This window comes from Hyperolius riggenbachi, chromosome 10 (genome assembly GCF_040937935.1).
Source record: "Hyperolius riggenbachi isolate aHypRig1 chromosome 10, aHypRig1.pri, whole genome shotgun sequence".
In the NCBI taxonomy this organism is placed as follows: domain Eukaryota; kingdom Metazoa; phylum Chordata; class Amphibia; order Anura; family Hyperoliidae; genus Hyperolius; species Hyperolius riggenbachi.
In genome coordinates, this window is record NC_090655.1 from 239,419,853 (window position 1) to 239,441,272 (window position 21,420).

Genomic DNA, 21,420 nt, shown 5'->3' on the forward strand with positions numbered 1-21,420 from the left:
GGCAGCACTGAGGAACTTGAGGTGGACTTCCGCTGTCTACCAGCAGATGGCTCTCATATTGCTGGGAGCGGTGCAATTCCCCGGCTCACCAGCAGATGGAACTGTGAAAGATTCTGGCCAGTCACCTGAGCAATGTGCGGCTTATAAAAGGATGGACTTGCTAGCAGCACATTGCTAGGTCATTCCGTTTGTGTTCTTGCAGCAGTTGTGACTCTGGCCTTTGATCATGTGTTCCCTAGTTCCTGCCTTGCCTTGTATTACTCTGAATTCCTGGTATCGATCCTTGCTAACCTGACCCCTCTCTGTCTGACATTATTACCTGATGCTGATCTCTTGGTTTGACTCCTGCTTGTATGACTTCCCTTTATGTATGATGATTCGGATTATGCACTGTTGTAAATATTCTGTCTGTTGCTGTATATATTGGTATAGATAGATAGATAGTCAGGATTCTGGTATTTGTGGTGCACCACGTGTTGTTTGTATGTGTATGGTGATCTGTATTTGTACACTTTGCATTATTGTAAATAAAGCACATTTATTATTCTACTCTGTTGTGCAGACGTCAGTATTTCAATTGTGATCTTCCGGTTTTGTTTAAACCAAAATGATTGCCATGCAGAGATCGTGGATCTGCCAGTCTGGTTCCAGTCACGACCACGATCTGCATGGCCAATCGTTACAGTTTTATTTTTGTTTCAAAGTGTCATTTTCCGCTAACTTGTGACAAAAAATAAAATCTTCTATGAACTCACCATGCCTCTTAGTGAATACTTTGGGATGTCTTCTTTCCAAAATGGGGTCATTTGGGGGGTATTTATACTATCCTGGAATTTTAGCACCTCATGAAACGTGACAGGTGCTCAGAAAAGTCAGAGATTCTTCAAAATGGGAAAATTCACTTTTGGCACCATAGTTTGTAAACGCTATAACTTTTACCCAAACCAATAAATATACAATTATGGGATTTTTTTTTTTATCAAAGACATGTAGCAGAATAAATGTGGACAAAAATGTATATAGAAATGTTACTTTATTTGAAAAATGTCAGCACAGAAAGTAAAAAAAAAATTTTTTTTTTTTTTACAAAATTCATGTCTTTTTTGATGAATATAATAAAAACTAAAAATCACAGCAGCAATCAAATAGCACCAAAAGAAAGCTGTATTAGTGACAAGAAAAGGAGGGGAAATTCATTTAGATCAGGGGTCTCAAACTCGCGGCCCGCGGGCCATTTGCGGCCCTCGATACAATATTTTGTGGCCCTCGCCGGCAAAAGCTTCCTTATAGTTCGCTTCAGTGCTCCCAAGTAATCCACCGCATCCCCGCATCTAAACGAGGGCTGCAGAGCCCCCAAATCGCCCGGGGGGGCAATCCGCCGGCATTTCCTGGAAGGGGCAGAGCTTTCAGCTTCAGCTCTGTCCCTCCTGACGTCAATCGCCGCCTCTCCCTGCCGCTCTCTGTAAAGGAAGAGTGAGAGGGGCGGGCAGAGGCGGCCATGCGCCGCGATTGTGAAATTCCTTATGCGGCCCAGCCTCACCTGACTTTGCCTCCTGCGGCCCCCAGGTAAATTGAGTTTGAGACCCCTGATTTAGATAGTAGGTTGTATGACTGAGCAATAAACCGTGAAAGCTGCAGTGGTCTGAATGGAAAAAAAAGGGTCTGGTCCTCAAGTGGTTAAACAGTTTGGCGTGTGTGTGAATGATCGTTAGACTGATAGCAGCAGTTTTGACTGATCCGCTTGGCGGATCCGTGGACTAACTGTTATTCAAACAACAGTTAGGTCCATACATGTGTACAAACGACTTGTTGTTTGAAATTCTATTAGTTTCACACTAAAAGACTTTCAAACAACAAGTAATTTAATCAGTCATTTGATCTAGTCCATTGACCAGTCAAACAACATGTATATCACCTGTAATTAGCATTTCAAACATTTTGTTGTGTGTGTGTGTATATCTATCTATCTATCTATATATATATATAGAGAGAGAGAGAGAGAGAGAGAGAGGGAGAGAGAGTCTGAACGACTTTTTGTTTGAATGACAAGTCGTTCAAACGTCCAGTTAGAACGACAATCGGGCATAAAATCGACGTGTGTATGCACCTTAAGTGAGTCTGACTTTTGATACTATAAATATGAAAACAGTAAAAGATAAGGTATTATCATATATACATACTGCATATATCATTATATACATCAATAGTTGCCAATCTTCCTTTGAGAGGGTGTAACAAGATAGATCTGTAATGTTATCTCCAAAATTATGTTAAGAAGTAAAGAGATTCCTGGAAAATCCCATCACAGTCAAAGTGATCCAATCCTTCTGCATATCAGTCCTGTGTGTGTCTCTTAGCACTGCTGGAAGATAAATCCCTCCCTTCTTATTTTACCTGACTTTGTACATTCAGCTCAAAACTCTTCACAGACAGACAAACTCCTTTCCGCAGCTCACTTTGGATGAATTGGAACGTCTAATATTCCCACATCTGCAGCTCACAGTAGGTAAATAACAATGGTACAGAAAACTTTCCTTGAGTCTCAGCTTCTTATTTTCACTGTAAATGGTTAAATTCTGACTTTGAATTGTGATTAAAATCTGGGTCTTTCAGCTCCCAACAAGAACAAATGATTTTCTTTCCAGCACTCCCTTTTGTTATTTGGAATGTTTCTTCATCCAGATAAAAGTGTTTACACTGAGCGCTGAAGCTGATCGCCGTCATAGAAACAATGTTATGCTGCGCCCCCCGCGTAAGGCTTATTCAGGGCGATCGCCAGACCCCAAATTACATTTCCCTCTGAGTTGCTACAACTGGGAGGGGGAATAGTATTTAACGCCGCCGGGGAGTTTAGCGGCAGCAGGGAGAGCCGTTATGTAGCTTACCCAGCGCCAAACTGCCTGGGGCCTGGATACTATGTATATGATACTTAGTAACCCATTAATTGGGCTTCTTACCAATGTGAGAGCTTTCATGCCTGACAAGATGTGATTTACGCCCAAAACATTTCCCACACTCAGCACATGAATATGGATTCTCACCAGTGTGAGATCTCTTGTGTTGAACAAGATATGATTTATCCCCAAAACATTTCCCACACTCAGCACATGAATAGGGCTTCTCACCAGTGTGAGAGCTTTCATGCCTGGCAAGATGTGATTTAGTCCCAAAACATTTCCCACACTCAGCACATGAATATGGCTTCTCACCAGTGTGAGATCTCTTGTGTTTAACAAGATATGATTTATCCCTAAAACATTTCCCACACTCAGCACATGCATAGGGCTTCTCACCTGTGTGAGTTCTCTTATGTGAAACAAGATGTGATTTCTTTAAAAAATATTTCCCACATTCAGCACATAAATAAGGCTTCTCACCTGTGTGACATCTCTCATGTGTGACAAGGTTTGATTTAGTAAGAAAACATTTCCCACACTCAGCACACGAATGGGGCTTTTTGAAACAGGAATAAGACCCTCCAGCCGTGAAAGAACTTTTCGGGGTATGAAGCCCCTCAAAGTTAGACAGGTGAGGGAAGTCTGGGGAAATATTTGTGGTAATCAGGATATTTGCAGGAGACTCTTGCCCAATGACATCATCCTCGGTTGTACAGTCTGTGGATACAGATAGACGAGTCTCTGAGAGGTTCCTGATCCCGGGACTCCACCCTGCAAATAGAGAAACACCATCACTTCCTGTTAGAGAATTCTGAGGTGAGGAACAATTATCATTAGGGATGGTTGGTGAGTTGCTGATAATTCCAAGTTGATGCAAAGTATATTCATGTTGGAAATGGGCCAGATGCAGCAGCTTAATAGCTTTGCATACAATCGGTGCCATCTCAGGTTTATTGGCATGTCACTGACCATCACCAGTTTTCAGCCTGACAGAGAACTGCAGAAGGTTGTGCTCATTACAGGCAGCCAATCACATGACATAGACTTTGGTTTGCATACAAATTGTATGTAGCTTGAAATTCAGCCAATCAGATGCATTTCCTGAGAAATGTGATTAGCTGCATGTCATTTGCATACAAGTCAGAGGTATTCTCATTGAGCATCCCTACACCTAAAGCATTGGCCATACATTGAAAAGCAGTAAACTCCAGCTTGATGAGACAGTGGAAGCTATATGTACTGATAGCAAGAAATCTGCCTTATGTTTGTAGAGCAATGTGGTTTCATTCTCATTACCATTTTCTACACGTGTCACTCATATGCCCCTTATGGAGTCGGTACAAAAATCATCCGCCTCCAACTCCACGCCTCAGTTTATGAAACCGCTGACTCCGACTCCAGGTACCCCAAATTGCTCCATCTCCGCAGAGCTATGGTGCTACTGTATATATACAGGCATCAATTCACCAAGCAATTGGTAATGCTAATAACAGCTGATTTTACCGATCACTTCATCGTGGCCGTTACCACATGGAAAGCTGAAATTACCAAGCAGTGAGGTCATTACCGTCTTGTGAGGTAAACACCTCAACAAATGTCGGTAAATGTCAATTCATCAAGGTTACAGCATGCAGTAAAGCCCTGGATGATTACCGGCAGTTCTCCTCTGTCAGGATCAGTGCAAGACTCACATAACTCACACAGAAGCAGAGATGTTTCTCTATGACTGACAGGAGCAGAAGCCAATAGGAACAGCCTGTCTCCAGCAAATGATTTTGATTGGACCCGAAGCCTTCTTGGGTGGGGAGGGGGTCATCACGCTTTCCTACCCCCCAGGCAGCGAGCAGAGAGAGATACAACAAAAGACGCTTCCCCTGCCTTCCTTTGCCAGTTTAACCTCTTCTGTTGGTGTTTGAAGATGCAGAGTTGCTAGTGGGGAAATCCCCTAAGCAGGGCATGTTTAAAGTTTCTCGGACGTTCATCTAAGCTGTGGCAAAGAAATAAAATGTTAAGAAAGACTAATGGAGACTGATAGATTAAGAGCAAGCAGAGGCATTATAACAAAACATGTACATCTAAAGGGATGTCAGGATGCCTCTTACTATTGTAATGTTGTCTCTGCACGGAGAACAGATGTAACAACACAGACAACTCACACTCTTCTGCTGTTACTGACAACTGGGCTTCGGTAAATTACCAAACTTCTACTGCATCTGTGAAAATATTGTTGAATTAGCACACAAAAGTCTTAAATACCGAAAGCGGTATTGTATAGCGGTAAATAGCGGTATTTTCCGGACTTTTTGTTTATCGAACAGCCTTGATGAATTAGCGCCTAAGTGTAGCCATATCTCTCCTCCCAGCCTTCTGTCCAATGAAGAACTGACCCGCTGCACACTGCAGCTCCTATTGGACAGGAGAACAGTGGGGGGTGGGGAAGGGTGAGGACTAGAAATCTCTGTCCTCCCCCGCAAAACGTGGGATACCCCAGCAAACCTGATATGACCAAATATATTTTTTTGAATGAATAGTTAATGTCCATAGAATTGTGTAGCTTTCACTGGCTTCCTCTGTCCCTCCCGTTCCCGGTTGGTAAAAGTGGTTATGAATCCTGTATACTGTAAGCGGACATAAATGGGCGGATTCTGGGAACTTCATGAACCCTGTCTGCCCAGTAACAGGATTTACTCATGCTGTCTTCTTTCCTCCATACACAGGGACTTCCTGTTACTGGGCATGTGCAGCTCAGGAAGCCATGCCTGCTCACAGGAAATGCATGTTCACAGTTTCTTCCTGTGCAAAGGATATGAATGTCCTCCAGAATAAGAGAGGAAGTAAAAGTGCCAAGAGCTTCCATACTCATATACAAACACTCCCAACTATTCAATTTAAAAAAAATGACCTACACTTTATTGACTCATCTTCACCTCCTGTGTGCCCCCTTCAGTGCTTTCTCTGTACTTCCTGTGTGCCCACTTCAGTGCTTCCTCTTTACTTCCTGCGTGTCCGCTTCAGTACTTCTTCTGCACTTCCTGCGTGCCCGCTTCAGTACTTCCTCTGCACCTCCCGTGTGCACCCTACAGTGCTTCCTCTGCACCTCTTATGTGCCCACTTCAGTGTCTCCTCTGCACTTCCTGTGGGCCTCCTTCATTGTCTCCTCTGCACCTCCTGTGTGCTCCCTTCAGGGCATCCTTTGCACTTCCTGTGTGCCCCTTTCAGTGCTTCCTCTGCACTTACTGTGTGCTCCCTTCAGTGCCTCCTCTACACTTCCTGTGAGCCCTCTTCAGTGCTTTCTCTTCACTTCCTGTGAACCCCTATTAGTGTTTCCTTTGCAACTCCTGTGTGCCCCCTTCAGTGCTTCCTCTGCACTTCCTGTGTGCCCGCTTGCGACTCTGCAGGGAGGAAGGGGGGAAAAAGAGAGGAGGAGGCCAGGAATTGTAGGAATGCGGCCCGCGGTCCTCAGAATGCGACCTGGGTCAAGCAAAGTTTGCTCCGACCTGAACTAACCACACAATTTTTTTGGCCCTGCTTTGTTATACGGGGGCTGGGTGAGATCATCTGGAAAAAAATTATTGCTATTAAAGCAGCACAAATCCTAATTTTTACAGCACAAGCAGCCATACGTGCTTCATTTACCCAAACAGGATGCATTTTTTATATGTGCTGATTGTAGGGGGGCCAGCCTCATGGATCCCAGCTGAGTTCATGAACCATGCATGCCCAGTAACAGGAAGCACCTGTACATGAAGATAAAAAGATGGGTCCATCCCTCCGCCATGTGACACAACCTCTCAGCACGCTTCCCCATGGGTGTGGTGACACGTGTGGGAGGCAGCAGCAGCATTACCAGGCTGCTCTGCTTATAAACGCTCCCCCACACACATTATTAACTGCAACATTTTTGACTGATGGGCCCACCTGATAACTTTTATGAATATTGATCTCTTGTTTCTTAGGCCCTCCCACCCACTTTACTTTTGTGGTTTGGCACGTAACAGTCTGAGTAGACAGGCCCGTGTGTTCCCATGATGAATGAATGTTAATTAATTAAATATTAATTAATTAATATTGTTTTATTGGCAGCCCAAAGGAGTGCCATCGGCTGTGGTGTCTTTTACATTTGCAATACTGTATTTTTCAGAATATTGTCCCCCATGTGGTGACATGCGGGGGGCGGGGGGGGGTGGGAGGAGGAGACACAGGGGAGCGGAGGAGACACGTGGTGGTGGGGGCAGGGGGGGCACAGGGCAGCAGAGGAGGCACATGGGGGTGGGGGCAGGGGGGACACAGGGGAGCAGAGGAGACACCTAAGGGTGGGGGCTAGGGGGACAAAGGAGACACGTGGGGGTGGGGGCAGGGGGGACACAGGGGAGCAGAGGAGACATGGGGGGCCAGGAGGAAACACAGGGGGACAGGAAGGGACACAGGGGGACATAAGAGGGCAAAGGAGGTCACAGTGGGACACACAGGAGGACACGGGGAAAGAAGGGGACATACAGGGGAAGCAAAGGATGACACAGGGGGACAGAAGGGGACACATGGTGGATGGACAGAAGGGGGAACAGGAGGACAAATGGAACACAGGAGGACAATTATTGGGGAAACACAATATATTCCCTGTTTTTTCCGTTTCTTCCCCTCTAAACCTAGGTGTGTCTTATATTCCGGAGCGTATGTGTTGGTTTTGTATTATGTGTCATGCACAAATGGTTAATGATGGAGTGGGCGGGGAATGGATGGAATGGGCGGGGAATAGATTGGAATGGGCGGGGAATGCGATTATGTAACCTGGGTGTGGTTGCACACTTCAGAGCCTTTATATGCATTATGTGTGATCAGTTGCTGTTGTACACCTGGGAGGGGCCGTAACATGTAGTGCATCTGTTCCACCATACAAAGCATCTTTGCAGCCAGTGGTGTGCTGCCTCTTTCTTGCTTTTGTTATTGTGGGGAACAGTTTCAACAGCCTTTGCAAAGTCCAGGTATACCACATGTACTTCTTTCCCCAGATCTAAATCTGCCTTTACCAAGTAACCCCAACAAAGATCTGTGTACAGAAATGTACAGTGACCATTGTCAGCTTGTTACAGTCTGATAGAACTCATTTAATTTGTGATTATAGCTACATGTGACACAATAATCACTCTCAGAGTTGGAAAGTCCTTGTCTGATCAGCATTGTATTACTGCTGTGAGATGTAGTGGGATGCTTCTCACTCATCCACCACCTCCCCTCTCCACACACCAGTACAGGGCCCTCCAAAGCCAGCAGGGAGCCTGTACTGTTACTGTTACTAAGCTGCCACCAAATACAATCATAAATGATAGTTTTACATGGCAAAGGTCTAACATGAGTATGTAGCATATCCCGTAATATGGCCAGTCTGTGAGCAGTGACAGTCATAACAGCAATAAGATACACATTTATTCTATATGTAATGCAGACTACTCACCTGCTCTGCCCTCTGTAACATTGTCTTCCTCTTTACTTGTCCTCATTATGTCTCCCTCCTCCATAGTCTGCTGATCACTCTTCACAGAAGTCTCTTCTTCTTCCTCTTTAATAGTCGTCATCCTATCCCTCTCCTCTGTACACTGCTGATCACACCTCACATATGTCTCTTCTTCTTCCACTTTAATTGTCCTCTTCATGTCACCCTCCTTCACAGACTGCTGATCACACCTCACATATGTCTCTTCTTCTTCCTCTTTAATAGTCGTCATCCTATCCCTCTCCTCTGTACACTGCTGATCACACCTCAGATAACTTTCCTCTTCCTCATCTTTAATTGTCCTCATCATGTCACCCTCCTCCACAGACTGCTGATCACCCCTCACATATGTGTCTTCTTCTTCCTCTTTAATTGTCCTCATCATGTCAGCCTCCTCCATAGACTGCTGATCACTCCTCACATATGTCTCTTCTTCCTCTTTAACCACAGCATGTCCATGTTCCCCACCCTGAGTGCACAAAGGGAGAGACCATTTTCAATGTGAACACAGATAACAGCATAAGCAGAAGAAAGACATTTGTCGTGGTTTAGAGTCTCTGGGGACTCTCAGCCCCACCTACCTGATAATGGTGGGGGATGGTAAGATATTTCTGCATACAATCCTGGGAATAAAGAGGACCTGTACATCTCTGGGGTGGGTTTCTGTTACTGGATCCATCCGCAGAAAAACACACACTGACTAAATACAATGTCTCTATGTGTTTATCAGAAGACTGGGGGAGAAGGGGGGGATCTAGGCGGACTCTCTGTACTGCTTCATCCCTCACTAGTAATTAACATCTCCCCTTACCTGGTGATGTGAAGGGCAGCTGATTCTCCATTATTGTGTTCTTATTGAGGTTCGTGTGTCCTTTTAAATACTGCCCCTCCTCCATGGAGAGACTGATGGTGATATCTTGACACCTTTTAGGAGCCTGAAACATACAACGATACAGTTACCAACCAGACACTTCTCTTGTTGTTATGGGATAATGTGCCAACATTCCCAGCACCACTCACCTCTCTTGTCAGCAGCTCCATCATCTTCCTGGTGATTTCCAGAATCTTCTGCTTGTTGTGTCCCTCAGATATCAGGGAGTGAGGTGGGGGCACCGTGATGGTCACATGATTACCAGACTTCACTGGAGGAAAACTCTGTGTAGAAAGTCCAACAATAATGTCACAGAGCTCTCAAAGAATTCTTCTCACCCCAACAGTCAGCTGTGTTTCATTATTAGAAATAAAAGTGGCATCATGTGACCTCCTACAATGCTCCTCAGCTCTCCAGTCGTGTGTGTTTTATTATTAGAGATAAGAGTGGTTTCATGTAACCTCCCACAATCCGACTCACCTCTCCAGTCATGTGTGTGCTTTATTATTAGAGATAAGAGTACCTCACCTGTCCCATCAGCAGATAGATGATCTCTAGTGCGAGGTTGAATATCTTCTCAGTCATGTGACTCTGGTCCTCCTCCATCCTCAGTGATGTGGTTATGTGATCTGTTCAAGATTCCCCAACCTTTTGATAAAAATTAAGGGGGGGATATAATCCAGGTTGTACAGTTGTCAGTGGTGAAACTATCCATACAGGATCCCACCAGCACTCCCCCATTGGGGTAAAATGTGGGTGGTAGGGCCATGCAGTATATCCCAGGAAAGCATAATAAGTTGGTTTATAGCTACCTGTGCACTACACTCCCAGCTTGCTGCAGTCCTGTCCTCCCTCTGCCTCCTCTCCAGCTGGCCTTCTCTCCTCACATCTACCTCCCACTGTTACCATTCCTGTGATGTTACAGCAGTGCTGGTAGTGGTAGATGAATGAGAATATGAGGAGAGAAGAGGCAGAGACTGAGGCTAATGGGAGCAGAGGACTGGAGCACACTGTGACAGGTAGCGATAAACCAATGTAAATCTTTCCTTTTACTACTCTGCATGGAGGTGGGGGAAGAGAGCAATACTGGAGTGTGGACATGGCTATACAGGAGGAAAAGTGGCAAAACTGCAGTGGGGGGACATTACATACTGAAGGATAATGGCAATGCTGGGGGACACAGAGAGGATATGGGTATACTGGAGAAGAAATGGCATTACTGGGGTGGGGGAACATTACATACTGGAGGATAATAGCAATGCTGGGGGGATACAGGGTGGACACGGTTATACTGGGGAATAAATGGCATTACTAGAGTGGGGGTCTAGCATACAGGAGGATAATGGCAATGCTGGGGACACAGGGTGGACATTGCTATACTGGAGGAAAAATTGCTTAAGTGGGGTGGAAAGCAAAAAAAAAAGTTGGTTTATACCAGCATCCTGTATTCCAAAAATTGCTAAATTAGTGTTAAGTACTGTCCCGGAGACCAGATTTTTCTTGACTCTGTAATGAGACTGAATTATTACTAGTAAGGTGAGATTAAAAAAAAATGAAAAACAAGTCACAGGTGTAATGTAAAAGTCTCCTGTATGGCAATTACTTCAAGATGGATGATCACGATAGTGAAAGGTGTGCTATAATAATTCCAATATTTGTTTAGGGCTTTTCTCCTGTTGGACTCAAGGCACTTGCGAGGCAACCACTAGAGCACACTCAGCAAGCAGTATCAGTGTTAGGGAGTCTTGCGCAAGAGCTCCTTATGGAATAGGTGCTGTCTTACTGAATAGAAAGAGTTTAGAACTTAAAGGGGTTCTCCGTGTCTTTTAAAAAGCAAAAACTGACACTTACCTGGAGCTTCTATCGGCCCCCTGCAGCTGTAATGTCCCGCGTTTAGGGTTGCCACCCAGCCGGTATCTGGCCGGCTCAGCCAGAAATTCCAGTATAAAGCTGGCACCGGAAACTTTTTTTTACTGGCATGTCCTTTCCCCTCTCTTCTAAGATTGGCATAAATTCCAGCCAATCATGAGCGAGTGTTGCCACGCCCCCTGGCTATGTTGTTCACTACTCATACAGGCTGGTGTAGTAGGAGGAGGCAGCTGACAGTCCTTGCTGCCTGCGTGAGCAGCATGTGAGTGTGCCCGGTCTCTGCAGGCTCCACAGCTTGGGAAGAAAAAGGCAGAGACACGATCAGCAGCAGTACAATGTGCTGCTGCTGTGTGAGGAACAGCTGGGATGTGAAGGAGAGGACAGGGAGGACTATCAGTCAGAGGTGAGCAGACAAGCCTCAGAGGAGAGCAGGGATAGGATCAGCAGCAGTACAATGTGCTGCCACTGTGTGAGGAAAGCTGGGATGTGAAGGAGAATACAGGCAGGTATGTCAGTCAGAGAAGAGGTGAGCAGAGGAGCCTCAGACTAGAGCAGGGAAAGACACGATGAATCATGCCAGTGCTGCCGCTACACAGGTCAGGGAAACAGAGCTATTCTTATAGTGCACCAATGACTTAATTTTGTGTTCTATATTAGGAAGTATGTCATTGTTGCATTATAGGAATAGCTCTCTAGTTCCCTGAGCTGTGGAGAGAGATTGGGGCTGTTTGAGAGAGCAAGGCAACCCTGCCCTCCTAGGTGCATGTCAAAGATATTTAAAGTAATTCAAAGTAGGTTCCTAACCTGCAGAGAGGGAAGCCTCAGCATCCTATTGAGGCTCCTCACGGTGGTCTGAAGTTCCCCATTGCTGAGTGGTACACACACACACACACACACACACACACACACACACACACACACACACACACACTTCCTGGATCGTGGCCGCACAAGCCTGTCTGAAATTGCGCAGTAGCATGGAGCCCGAGACTCCGGCTTACTGCGCATGTGCGAGCTGCCTCACGTGGCCATGGTCCAGGGAGACGTGCTGCGGCGTCCTGATAGGATTAGTGACAATGCATTGTTGGTAATCTTCCAGGAGGGCTGCGCTCAGCGACAGGGGACATCAGAGCAGCGAGGGAAACCTTAATAGGATCCTGAGGCTTCCACCTCTTTAGGTAACTATCTAAATTTGAACCTGAGTTGTGAGGTGAACTAAGCTTTTTGTATCTTACCCTTGGCTACTTCCAGCCTGTGTCCTTCGCTGCAGCTCCGGTCTTCTCCAGCGTGCCGCCCCTCACAATTCCTCTAAGCTTTGATGGTAACATACTGTGTCTACGGCAGGCTTGCTCTCACTAGTAACCATGATTCAAATGAGGATTAATTGCTGCAGGTGCGCAGTGAAGATATAAGGTGTTAATTACCTATAATTCCGCCATGCGATCCAAACAGGCTGCATGCGACCTATTAGATGCGTTGCAAGCCTCACTATGGGCACTTCCTCTTTCCGGCTTGAAGGAAGAAGTGCCTGTAGTGAGGCTTGCAACGCATCCAATAGGACGCGTGCAGCCTGCTTGAAGCTCAGGGCATTATTGGTAATTAACACCTTATATCCCTGCTGCACAAATCCTCAATTGAATCACGAGTAACCACGATTGGTTACTCGTGAGAGCAAGCCTGGTCTATGGTAGAGGTGAGATTAGGTTGTGAGCTCCTCTAAGGACAGCCATGACATGACTATGTGCTCTGTACAGTGCTGCAGGAGATGTCAGTGCTGTATAAATATATAATAATAATAACATAGGAGGACATTAGACTATGACTATGGTAGGATTAGATTGTGAGCTCCTGTGAGGACAGTGACATGACTATGTACTCTCTAAAGTGCTGCATAAAATGTCAGTGCTATATAAATACATAATAATATGGTAGGACATTTGGAGTATGACTATGGAAAGGATTAGATTGTAAGCTCCTCTGGGGACAGTCAGTGACATGACAATGTATTCTGTAAAGTTCTGCAGAAGATGTCAGTGCTATATAAATACATAATAATAATTTGGTAGGACATTAGACTATGACTATGGTAGGATTAGATTGTGAGTTCCTGTAAGGATGGTCAGTGACATGACTATGTACTCTGTGAAGTACTGAAAAAGATGGCAATGCTATATAAATACATAATAAAAAATATGGTAGGACATTTGACTATAACTATGGTAGGATTAGATTGTCAGTTCCTCTGAAGACAGTCAGTGACATGACTATGTACTATGTAAAGTGCTGCACAAGATGCCGGCGCTATATAAATATGCAACAATAATGGCTGGCTGTATGATAGATAGGACCTTTTAATTTCTCTTCACAGGTTGGGAGTCCTATCTATGGGATGACATGGATAGGTTTTCTATATTTTAATGTTATGCCTATGATCAACCATAATCTGTTGTAATAATGGCCTCTTCTTCCTGTTCTTGTTCAATTTTGGCAGTCATCTTCAGCGATTTTGAGAAATAAAGGGCGTAACAGACCACACCTACTTTTAGGCCCAAGCCGGTGTTTTTTTTACCCAAAAGGTGGAAACCCTACCCGCACTGTCCTCCTCCGATCACCGTGATTGGAGGAGGACAGCGTGGGACATTACAGCTGCAGGGGGTCGATAGAAGCCCCAGGTAAGAGTCAGTTTTTGCTTCTTAAAGAGAATCTGTATTGTTAAAATCACACAAAAGTAAACATACCAGTGCGTTAGGGGGCATCTCCTATTACCCTCTGTCACAATTTTGCCGCTCCCCGCCGCATTAAAAGTGGTTAAAAACAGTTTTTAAAAGTTTGTTTATAAACAAACAAAATGGCTACCAAAACAGGAAGTAGGTTGATGTACAGTATGTCCACACATAGAAAATACATCCATACACAAGCAGGCTGTATACACCCTTCCTTTTGAATCTCAAGAGATCATTGTGTGTTTCTTTCCACCTGCATCTCTCATGCACTGAAGTTTCAGGCTGCTTGTTTCTTCCTGCCAACAGCTTTGCCCTTGTCTGTAATTCTTCAGTATGTGAAAGCCCAGCCAGCTCAGAGGACGATTTATCCAGCTTGTAAAAGATAAGAGAGAAGAGAGAAGCTGCTCTAATCTAAATAACACACAGGCAAGTGTGCATAGAGGGGCCTGGAAAGGGGATTTCATAGCAGAACCACAACACTGAAGAACTTGGCAGCCTTCCAGACACAGGCCAACAAGTCTGACAGGGGAAAGATACATTGATTTATTACAGAGACTGTGATAGTACAAAGTGCTGCAGTAAGCCAGAACACATTAGAATAGCTTTTGGAACTTGTAGGATGATAAAAAACAGGATGCAATGTTTGTTACGGAGTCTCTTTAAAGAGACACTGAAGCGAGAATAAATCTCGCTTCTTGTCTCATAGTCAGCAGGGGCATGTGTGCCCCTGCTAAAATGCCGCAATCCCGCGGCTAAACGAGGGTCCCTGACCCCCCAAACCACCCCCCCCCCCTGCAAAATCAACCGCCAACTTGGTCGTAGATTTTGCTGCTCTTCAGGCAGGGCTAACGGCTGCAGCCCTGCCTCTCAGCGCCGTCTATCAGCGGCGCATCGCCGCCTCTCCCCCGCCCCTCTCAGCGAAGGTAGACTGAGAGGGGTGGGGGAGAGGCGGAGATACGCGCTGACAGACGCGCAAGAGGCAGGGCTGCGGCGGTTAGCCCTGCATCTATGCGGAAGAGGGGAAGCGCTGTTCGGAGAGGATTTCGGGGGGTAAGGGACCCCCGTTTAGCCGTGGGATAGCGGCGGTTTAGCAGGGGCACACATGCCCCTGCTGACTATGAGGTCTGAAGCGAGATTTATTCTCACTTCAGACTCTCTTTAAAAGACACCCAAAAAACCCTTTAACACAAGTCTCCTATGTCAGAGGCAGAGCCCTTAACCATTACTATGACCTCCTCTGCAACAAAGTATATCCTCCACCCTGACCTCTGATCTACTCAATATATAATAAGAATTACCTATTTCAACAACAATATCTCCTCGCCACTTACTCCAACTTATCTTCCTGCCGTTACATCCCTTACTACTGCCTCTGTTAGACCACTTCCTGCCCGTGTCACATGATCACTTTCTGTCTTTGGTTTATTTTCGTCTTGTTCGTGCTTTTCACTTAGGAGAGGTAAGATTGCCATCTTGTGGTGAATAAGCTAACTGCAACCTCTATTTGTAGACGCACCTGCACTTAGCCATATAAAAGGTAGCCATACACTTGGGCTTCAGAGGAGCCGAAATAAAATAAAATATTTACAAATAGTTTAAAAAGTGAAAGTAGATATGAGCTTACCTTCTCTCAGGGAAAACACTGAAGAATAAATTAATTAATTATAGCAAGCCCAGTGTCTCAGTGAGACTTGTTTTTCTTTAGTTGTTGGTTACCCAATTAGCACATTCCGTTCCTCTTATTAATTGAATGTTATTAATAGGATGGTGCTTATCCACATGTTTGTTTAAAATAGGAGGGAGGTAGGGAGGGAACTGAGGGGAGCTCAGAGCGGGGCACATTAATCAGAGGGAAGCTGTGCGGCGGGGAAAACACTTTTATCGGAGGGAGGGAAGCTGAGTGTGTGGTCTGCACGTCTGTATTTGATCTGTGTGTGTGTGTGTGTGTGTGGTATGAGTGTCTGTGTGATCTGCATGCATGTGTGTGAGATTTGAATGTGTGTGAGATTTGAATGTGTGTGTGACCTGCAGGTGCGTGTGTATTTAATCTGCATGTGTGTGTGATCTGCATGTGTGTGTGTATTTGATCTGCATGTGTGTGTAATCTGCATGTGTGTGTGTGTGTCTCTGTGTGCGTGAAGAGGATGAATGGGGGGGGGGGGGCACCAAAATCTGGTTGCGCTCAGGGCGCTGTGAAACCTAAGGCCGGCCCTGAGGAGGACAAAGTGGACAGTCAGTGCGGCAGCACAGAAGGACCATGGCAACTCACTGATAGTACCACAGTTTGATAGTGCTGCCCAAAAAAATGATATGCTTCCATGGACCCGGGCAGTGGGAATGCAGATTTTAGTACCTAAACACTCGATACAACATGGTCCCGATCATCATCATCGAACTCTTCTCCTGACCCCCCCCCCCCCCCCACACCACCACCACCACCTCTGCCACCCCAACATCCCCAGACACAGACCCCTCATCGTCCTCAACATGAACTTGGGATGCTGGCCTGAGCCCAACCTCCTCCTCCACATGAGGCCCCATCATCTCCTCAACGGCATCCCTCAATAATCGCCCTGGCGCCGGCCCGAGAAACACAACGCTCTTGTCCGGGGAGGGCTGCTGCTGACCACTGGCTGCTGGGGTGGATGTTATAACTTGCGTGGGGCGTTGGCTGTTTCTGCTGTTGGGAGTGCTGCTCACAGCGGAGGTCTGTGAGGAACTCATGATGGGCTCACGAAACGTGGTGAATGAACTGCAATGGCAGTCTGACTGTCTGTAAATAGTAACTGAAGCGAATCACTGGCTAACGAGCTGACTAATACCAGTGAGCAGTACAACCTAACTGAAGGGTATCCCTGCCAAATGAGATGATTAATACCAGTGAGCAGTTAGCACAGTAGAACGTAACTGAAAGGTATCACTGCCAAATGAAATGATTAATACCAGTGAGCAGTGAGCACAGTAGAACGTAACTGAAGGGTATCACTGCCAAATGAGATGAATAATAACAATGAGCAGTGAGCACAGTACACAATGTCACTCACGAAACTTGCTGAATGACCAGCCCTGGCAGTGGCAGTGTGACTAAGTAGTAGCTGAAGTGTATGACTGGCTAGCTGAATACAAGTGAGCAGTACATTCTGAACCTGCCAGCCTGCACTACACACACTAATCAGTAATCACCAGTACACTCTGACTACACTGACTACAACTAACTACAGCAATGACTCACTGGCTAGCTAACAGAATACAAGTGTAGTATGAGAGCACTGTTAGCAGTAAAAACGCTGGGTTTTTCACACAAAAATGCACTTGCTGAAGCAACAATGGCCTGGAGATAATCCTCTCAGTACCAGAGTCTAGCAAGGACAGAGCATTTCATGATGGCCGCCGCGTTATATATAGGAGGGGAGGGCATAGCCTCCCCTCCTGTGATTGGTTGCTAGAGACTGGCTGGGGGCCTCTGATTGGCCAGGAAAGTCACTTCCGCCCATTTGTACGCATGTCCGCTAACCACGGCTTCAGCGCGGGGTTTTACGAGCGTGAATGCGTTCGAATGTACGCATTCACGGTCTGTCGAAGCGGATTTTAGTGATTGAAAACTGATCCATGGCGACGAATACCTGCGGCGGATAGCGTGAAAATGGTCGTGAAATCACGGCAACTCGTGATCACGACCTCTCGGTAAGCACCACTGGTTGACAGCCCACTTTTGTTCAACCAGACGTTCCAACATTGCCAGGATGGAATTCCAGCGTGTTGGAACGTCTATGATGAGCCGGTGCCGTGGGAGGTTCAGCTCCAGCTGCATGGCTTCTAGGGACGCTGTGGCACCACCCGAGCGCCGAAAATGACCCACAGTTCGCCTTGCCGCTCCCAAAAGAGTGTCCTTCCTCTGGTAGGTGTGCAGCAATTTCTGCACCACCAGGTTCAGGACGTGGGCCAGACAGGGGATGTGGGTGAGGTTTCCCTGGCGAATGGCGGCAACCAGGTTGGCCCCATTGTCAGATACCACCTCTCCGACTTTCAGGCCTCTGGGGTCAGCCAACTCCTCTCCTGCTCTTGGAGTTTGGCTAGGACATGGTCTGTCGTCAGTCAATTCCTCCCCAGAGTGACCATCTCCAGCAGTGCTTGGCACTGGTGGGCCTTCACGCTGCTGCTGAGGCAGGGGTGTTTTGTGGCGTGTTTGCTGGAGGATGGAACCGGATCAGAGCTGGAACCTGCTGTACTTCCCCTGACCCTGCTGCGGGGTGGCACCACCCACTGGGGAGTGAGGTACCAGCCTGTCCCAAACTGGCTTGACCATGAGTCCATGGTCACATGGACGCGTGCACCCGACGCATGGTCAAGCCCACGTTCCACATTGGCCTTTACAAATTGGTGCAGTGCAGGGATGGCCGTACCTGCGAAGTAGTGCCGGCTCAGGATTGGCCAATCCGGCGCTGCACACTGCAGGAGCGCATGCATCTGGCTCCCCTCCTGCACAAACGAGTACTGGAGGAGCTGGGAGGACATGGCCCATGTAAGCAAGCCATTCAGCTGGCATATGCGTCGGCTGCCGGGAGGCTGAGCCCGGAACCACGAAGACTCACTCAGCAGGGTCTGGTGGTGGTGGTGACATTTTTGGCTTACACGGGAAGCCGAGGACTGCGAGGAGGGAGCAGAGACCAGTGTCGGCAGGAGTGGCAAAGTGGATTATGGTGTTCTGACCACAGCAAGGGCCAGCGCCAGCTTCCTTCAGCCTCTTGAATTCCTCATGCTCAGGTTTGTGCTTATTGGCCAGATGGTTTATGAAGCTAGAGGTGCCATAGTTGGAGAGGTTAGACCCTCTGCTCATCTTCACATGGCACACATTGCAAGTCACAAACTTGCTTTCCAATGAGGGCAGATGAAAAAAGTACCTTATTGGGAATTGCAATTTTCCCTTACATCGCCCAGAATGGGATGCTGCTGCTGATTTTGTCCCTGTGGAGGTTGGGGCCTAGGGTTGAGTGGTGCGGCTGGTGGTAGCAGTGGCAGTTGAAGCAGCAGGCATTCCATGTCCACTGCTGATCCTGCCAATCCCTGCAATGCTGATCCACCATGCCAGACCCACTGATGTCAGAGCTGACATTATCCCCCTCCTGTGGATGGTAGTCCTGGTCCTTCATCTCGTCATCAACATCAAACTCCCCCTCCTCGAACAACTGCTGGGATGATGATCAGCCCACCTCAAACTCCTCTTCTGCTGACACATCATGGATGGACCCCCCCCCAACAATCACCGTCACCATCTCAGACTATTCCGCAAAGCCCATTGTGCACAGAATGTGTTTTCTAGGGCTGGTGGTGGCCTGCTCGTCATCCACCATCATCTGCATCACAGGCGCGGCGTCTTTCTCCTCCAATTTACGCCGCTGACCCTGGTTGAAAATGGCCGCTACACGCTGCTGCGTCTCTGCAATGTGACTCCCCCTAACAGCTGGCTAGCGGCGGAAAGGAGACTGATGCAGCAGAACTGCTGACGGAGGCCGCGATGTTGCTCCCTCTCGTCTTCTTGGCCTTGCTGACCCTCCCCCGGCTGCCATTGCCAGACATAGTACAAGATATGTGATGTCACAGATGATGTGTGGGGTGCTTGTACTTTATTAATAGCAGGCGTGGACTCTGAATCCGCACGGAGTGACAGACAGCAGAGTAGAACAAGACACACTGACACTGCTCACTGCTCAGTCAGCACTGCAGCACTGCAATAATCTGTAGTAGCTACTAGCTAACACAGTATTACTCAACAACAAATTACACAGGCTAGATAACTATAGCACAATGTAACAGTGGTGTAGTGAAGGTGTTTCCACTCAAAAACGCTGGGTTTAACAGTGTGATAATGCACTTGCTTAGCCAAACAGCACAGTAGTGTCTCTCAGTGTGCAGTCACAAGCAAGGACAATTTTTCATCATGGCCCCCATCCTTATATACAAGAGGGACTGGCCAAGGTTCCCCTCTGTGATTGGTTGTTTGGGCTTAGGCTGGGAGCCCTCTGATTGGCCCAATGACGTCATGGAGGTCATCTCCATGGTTACAGTATCTCAATATTCGGATATCCGCATTTCCTGCCAACTATCCGCGGTTTGCTATCCGGATTTGGGCCCAGGTATCCGGAATCCGATCGGATAGCTGAAAAATATTTGGATATCCGGGTTACCCGGATATCCGGAATCTGGATGAGCAGCACTAATGTGGCCATGTGATCTACTGGAAAGGCCTTTCCCTGTGGAGGGATAATACAGAATAGGTGGACAAATCATAGATCAGAAAACCACACACTTTTCTGTCCTGACTTATAGAGGAGGAGTCCCAGGTCGCTATTCTGGTGGCTCCTATGTAGGAGCCACTTATGAAAGTTTTATACCTACTTTCTGTACTTCAGTGACTTTGTCTCAGTCAATGTGCAGAAGAATATTGTTTTTATTGTAGTATGTATGGTGCTATATGAATTTATATATTTCTCTTACTACACCATAAATAGCCCAACTCTTCTTTTGGGATATTAGGATTTCACTGTTCCTTACATATTGCTGGTTATGTTTTTTAGGATAGTGATGATGTTTCAAGTGACATGGGGGAACAGGAGGTGACATAATGGTCCCAGAGCCAGGGACTCACTAATTGGTAATAAGGCATTATCTCTGTGCCTGGTCACTGCAGAGACATGCTTCTCACCACCTATCACCCTGTACTGGCCGCACATAGCAGAAGCAGTCTATGACCAGTCACACTGACTAGAGGCATCCCAACAAGTCTTCTGTCCAGTATCGTGTGACCTGCCAGCTCATGCATCTACAATGGAAACTGGAGGAAGGACACCTTCCCCCTTGACTGCTGGATGCCACCCTGTGCTGATATCTGACAACAGGACTGAGAGGAAAAGTGCAATGACTAAAAGGGGTACTGACTAAAGGGAAGAGTATAGTAGTGTATAGTATTGTACAACAACAATAATAATGAGCGGCTGTTGTAGGGACATTAGAGTGTTATCTCCTGTGGAGCAGGGATGATGGGAAGGTAGGGTGTGCGTGCGTGCGTGCGTGCGTGCGTGCACAGTGGCTTACAAAAGTATTCAGCCCCCTTGAAGTTTTCCACATTTTGTCACATTACTGCCACAATCAATCAATTTTATTGGAATTCCACGTGAAAGACCAATACAAAGTGGTGTACATGTGAGAAGTGGATCGAAAATCATACATGATTCCAAACATTTTTTACAAATAAATAACTGCAAAATGGGGTGTGCATAATTATTCAGCCCTCTGAGTTGATTATCACTCTAACCTTGCAGCGCTGGGTCCCCGGTTCGAATCCCAGCCAGGCCAACATCTGCAAGGAGTTTGTATGTTCTCCTCGTATCTGCGTGGGTTTCATCCGGGCACTCTGGTTTCATCCCAAATCCCACAAACATACAGATAAGTAATCCACACACTGGAATGCAGGGACAACAGCTCCTCAGGTATACTAAACCTGGTCACAGGCCAGTGCCAGGTCTCAGGCTGGATTGCTTTCACAGCCCTGGAAGCGTTGTGTGAGCAATG

At 46.7% G+C, this 21,420-nt stretch overlaps 2 protein-coding genes across 2 annotated transcripts in view; both read right to left on the bottom strand.

Annotated features, from left to right (window-relative positions):
* Nucleotides 1–1,991: 1,991 nt before the first annotated feature.
* Nucleotides 1,992–21,420, bottom strand: part of LOC137535008 (zinc finger protein 665-like) — a 41,979-nt gene continuing 22,550 nt past the window's right edge. The window contains exon 9 of the mRNA XM_068256771.1: nt 1,992–3,453. Coding sequence (XP_068112872.1) covers nt 2,941–3,453 — 513 coding nt within the window. The 3' untranslated portion in view covers nt 1,992–2,940. The remainder of the gene's footprint in view (nt 3,454–21,420) is intronic.
* LOC137535007 (gastrula zinc finger protein XlCGF66.1-like) lies at nt 8,788–15,213 on the bottom strand. The gene is made up of 5 exons (XM_068256770.1): nt 15,150–15,213; nt 9,788–9,907; nt 9,409–9,543; nt 9,200–9,323; nt 8,788–8,857 (listed from the first exon to the last, which is right to left on the bottom strand). The coding sequence occupies exons 2-5, from the start codon at nt 9,863–9,865 to the stop codon at nt 8,829–8,831; spliced, it is 366 nt and encodes a 121-aa protein (XP_068112871.1). The 5' UTR covers nt 9,866–9,907; nt 15,150–15,213; the 3' UTR covers nt 8,788–8,828.

Excerpts from the sequence above, each read along its gene's own strand:
- LOC137535007 (XM_068256770.1), bottom strand. The coding sequence starts at position 9,865 with ATGGAGGAGGACCAGAGTCACATGACTGAGAAGATATTCAACCTCGCA. Across the intron at positions 9,544-9,787 it reads TCTATCTGCTGATGGGACAG|AGTTTTCCTCCAGTGAAGTC; the intron begins GTGAGGTACTCT and ends CTTTCTACACAG. Across the intron at positions 8,858-9,199 it reads GCTGCCCTTCACATCACCAG|GGTGGGGAACATGGACATGC; the intron begins GTAAGGGGAGAT and ends TTGTGCACTCAG.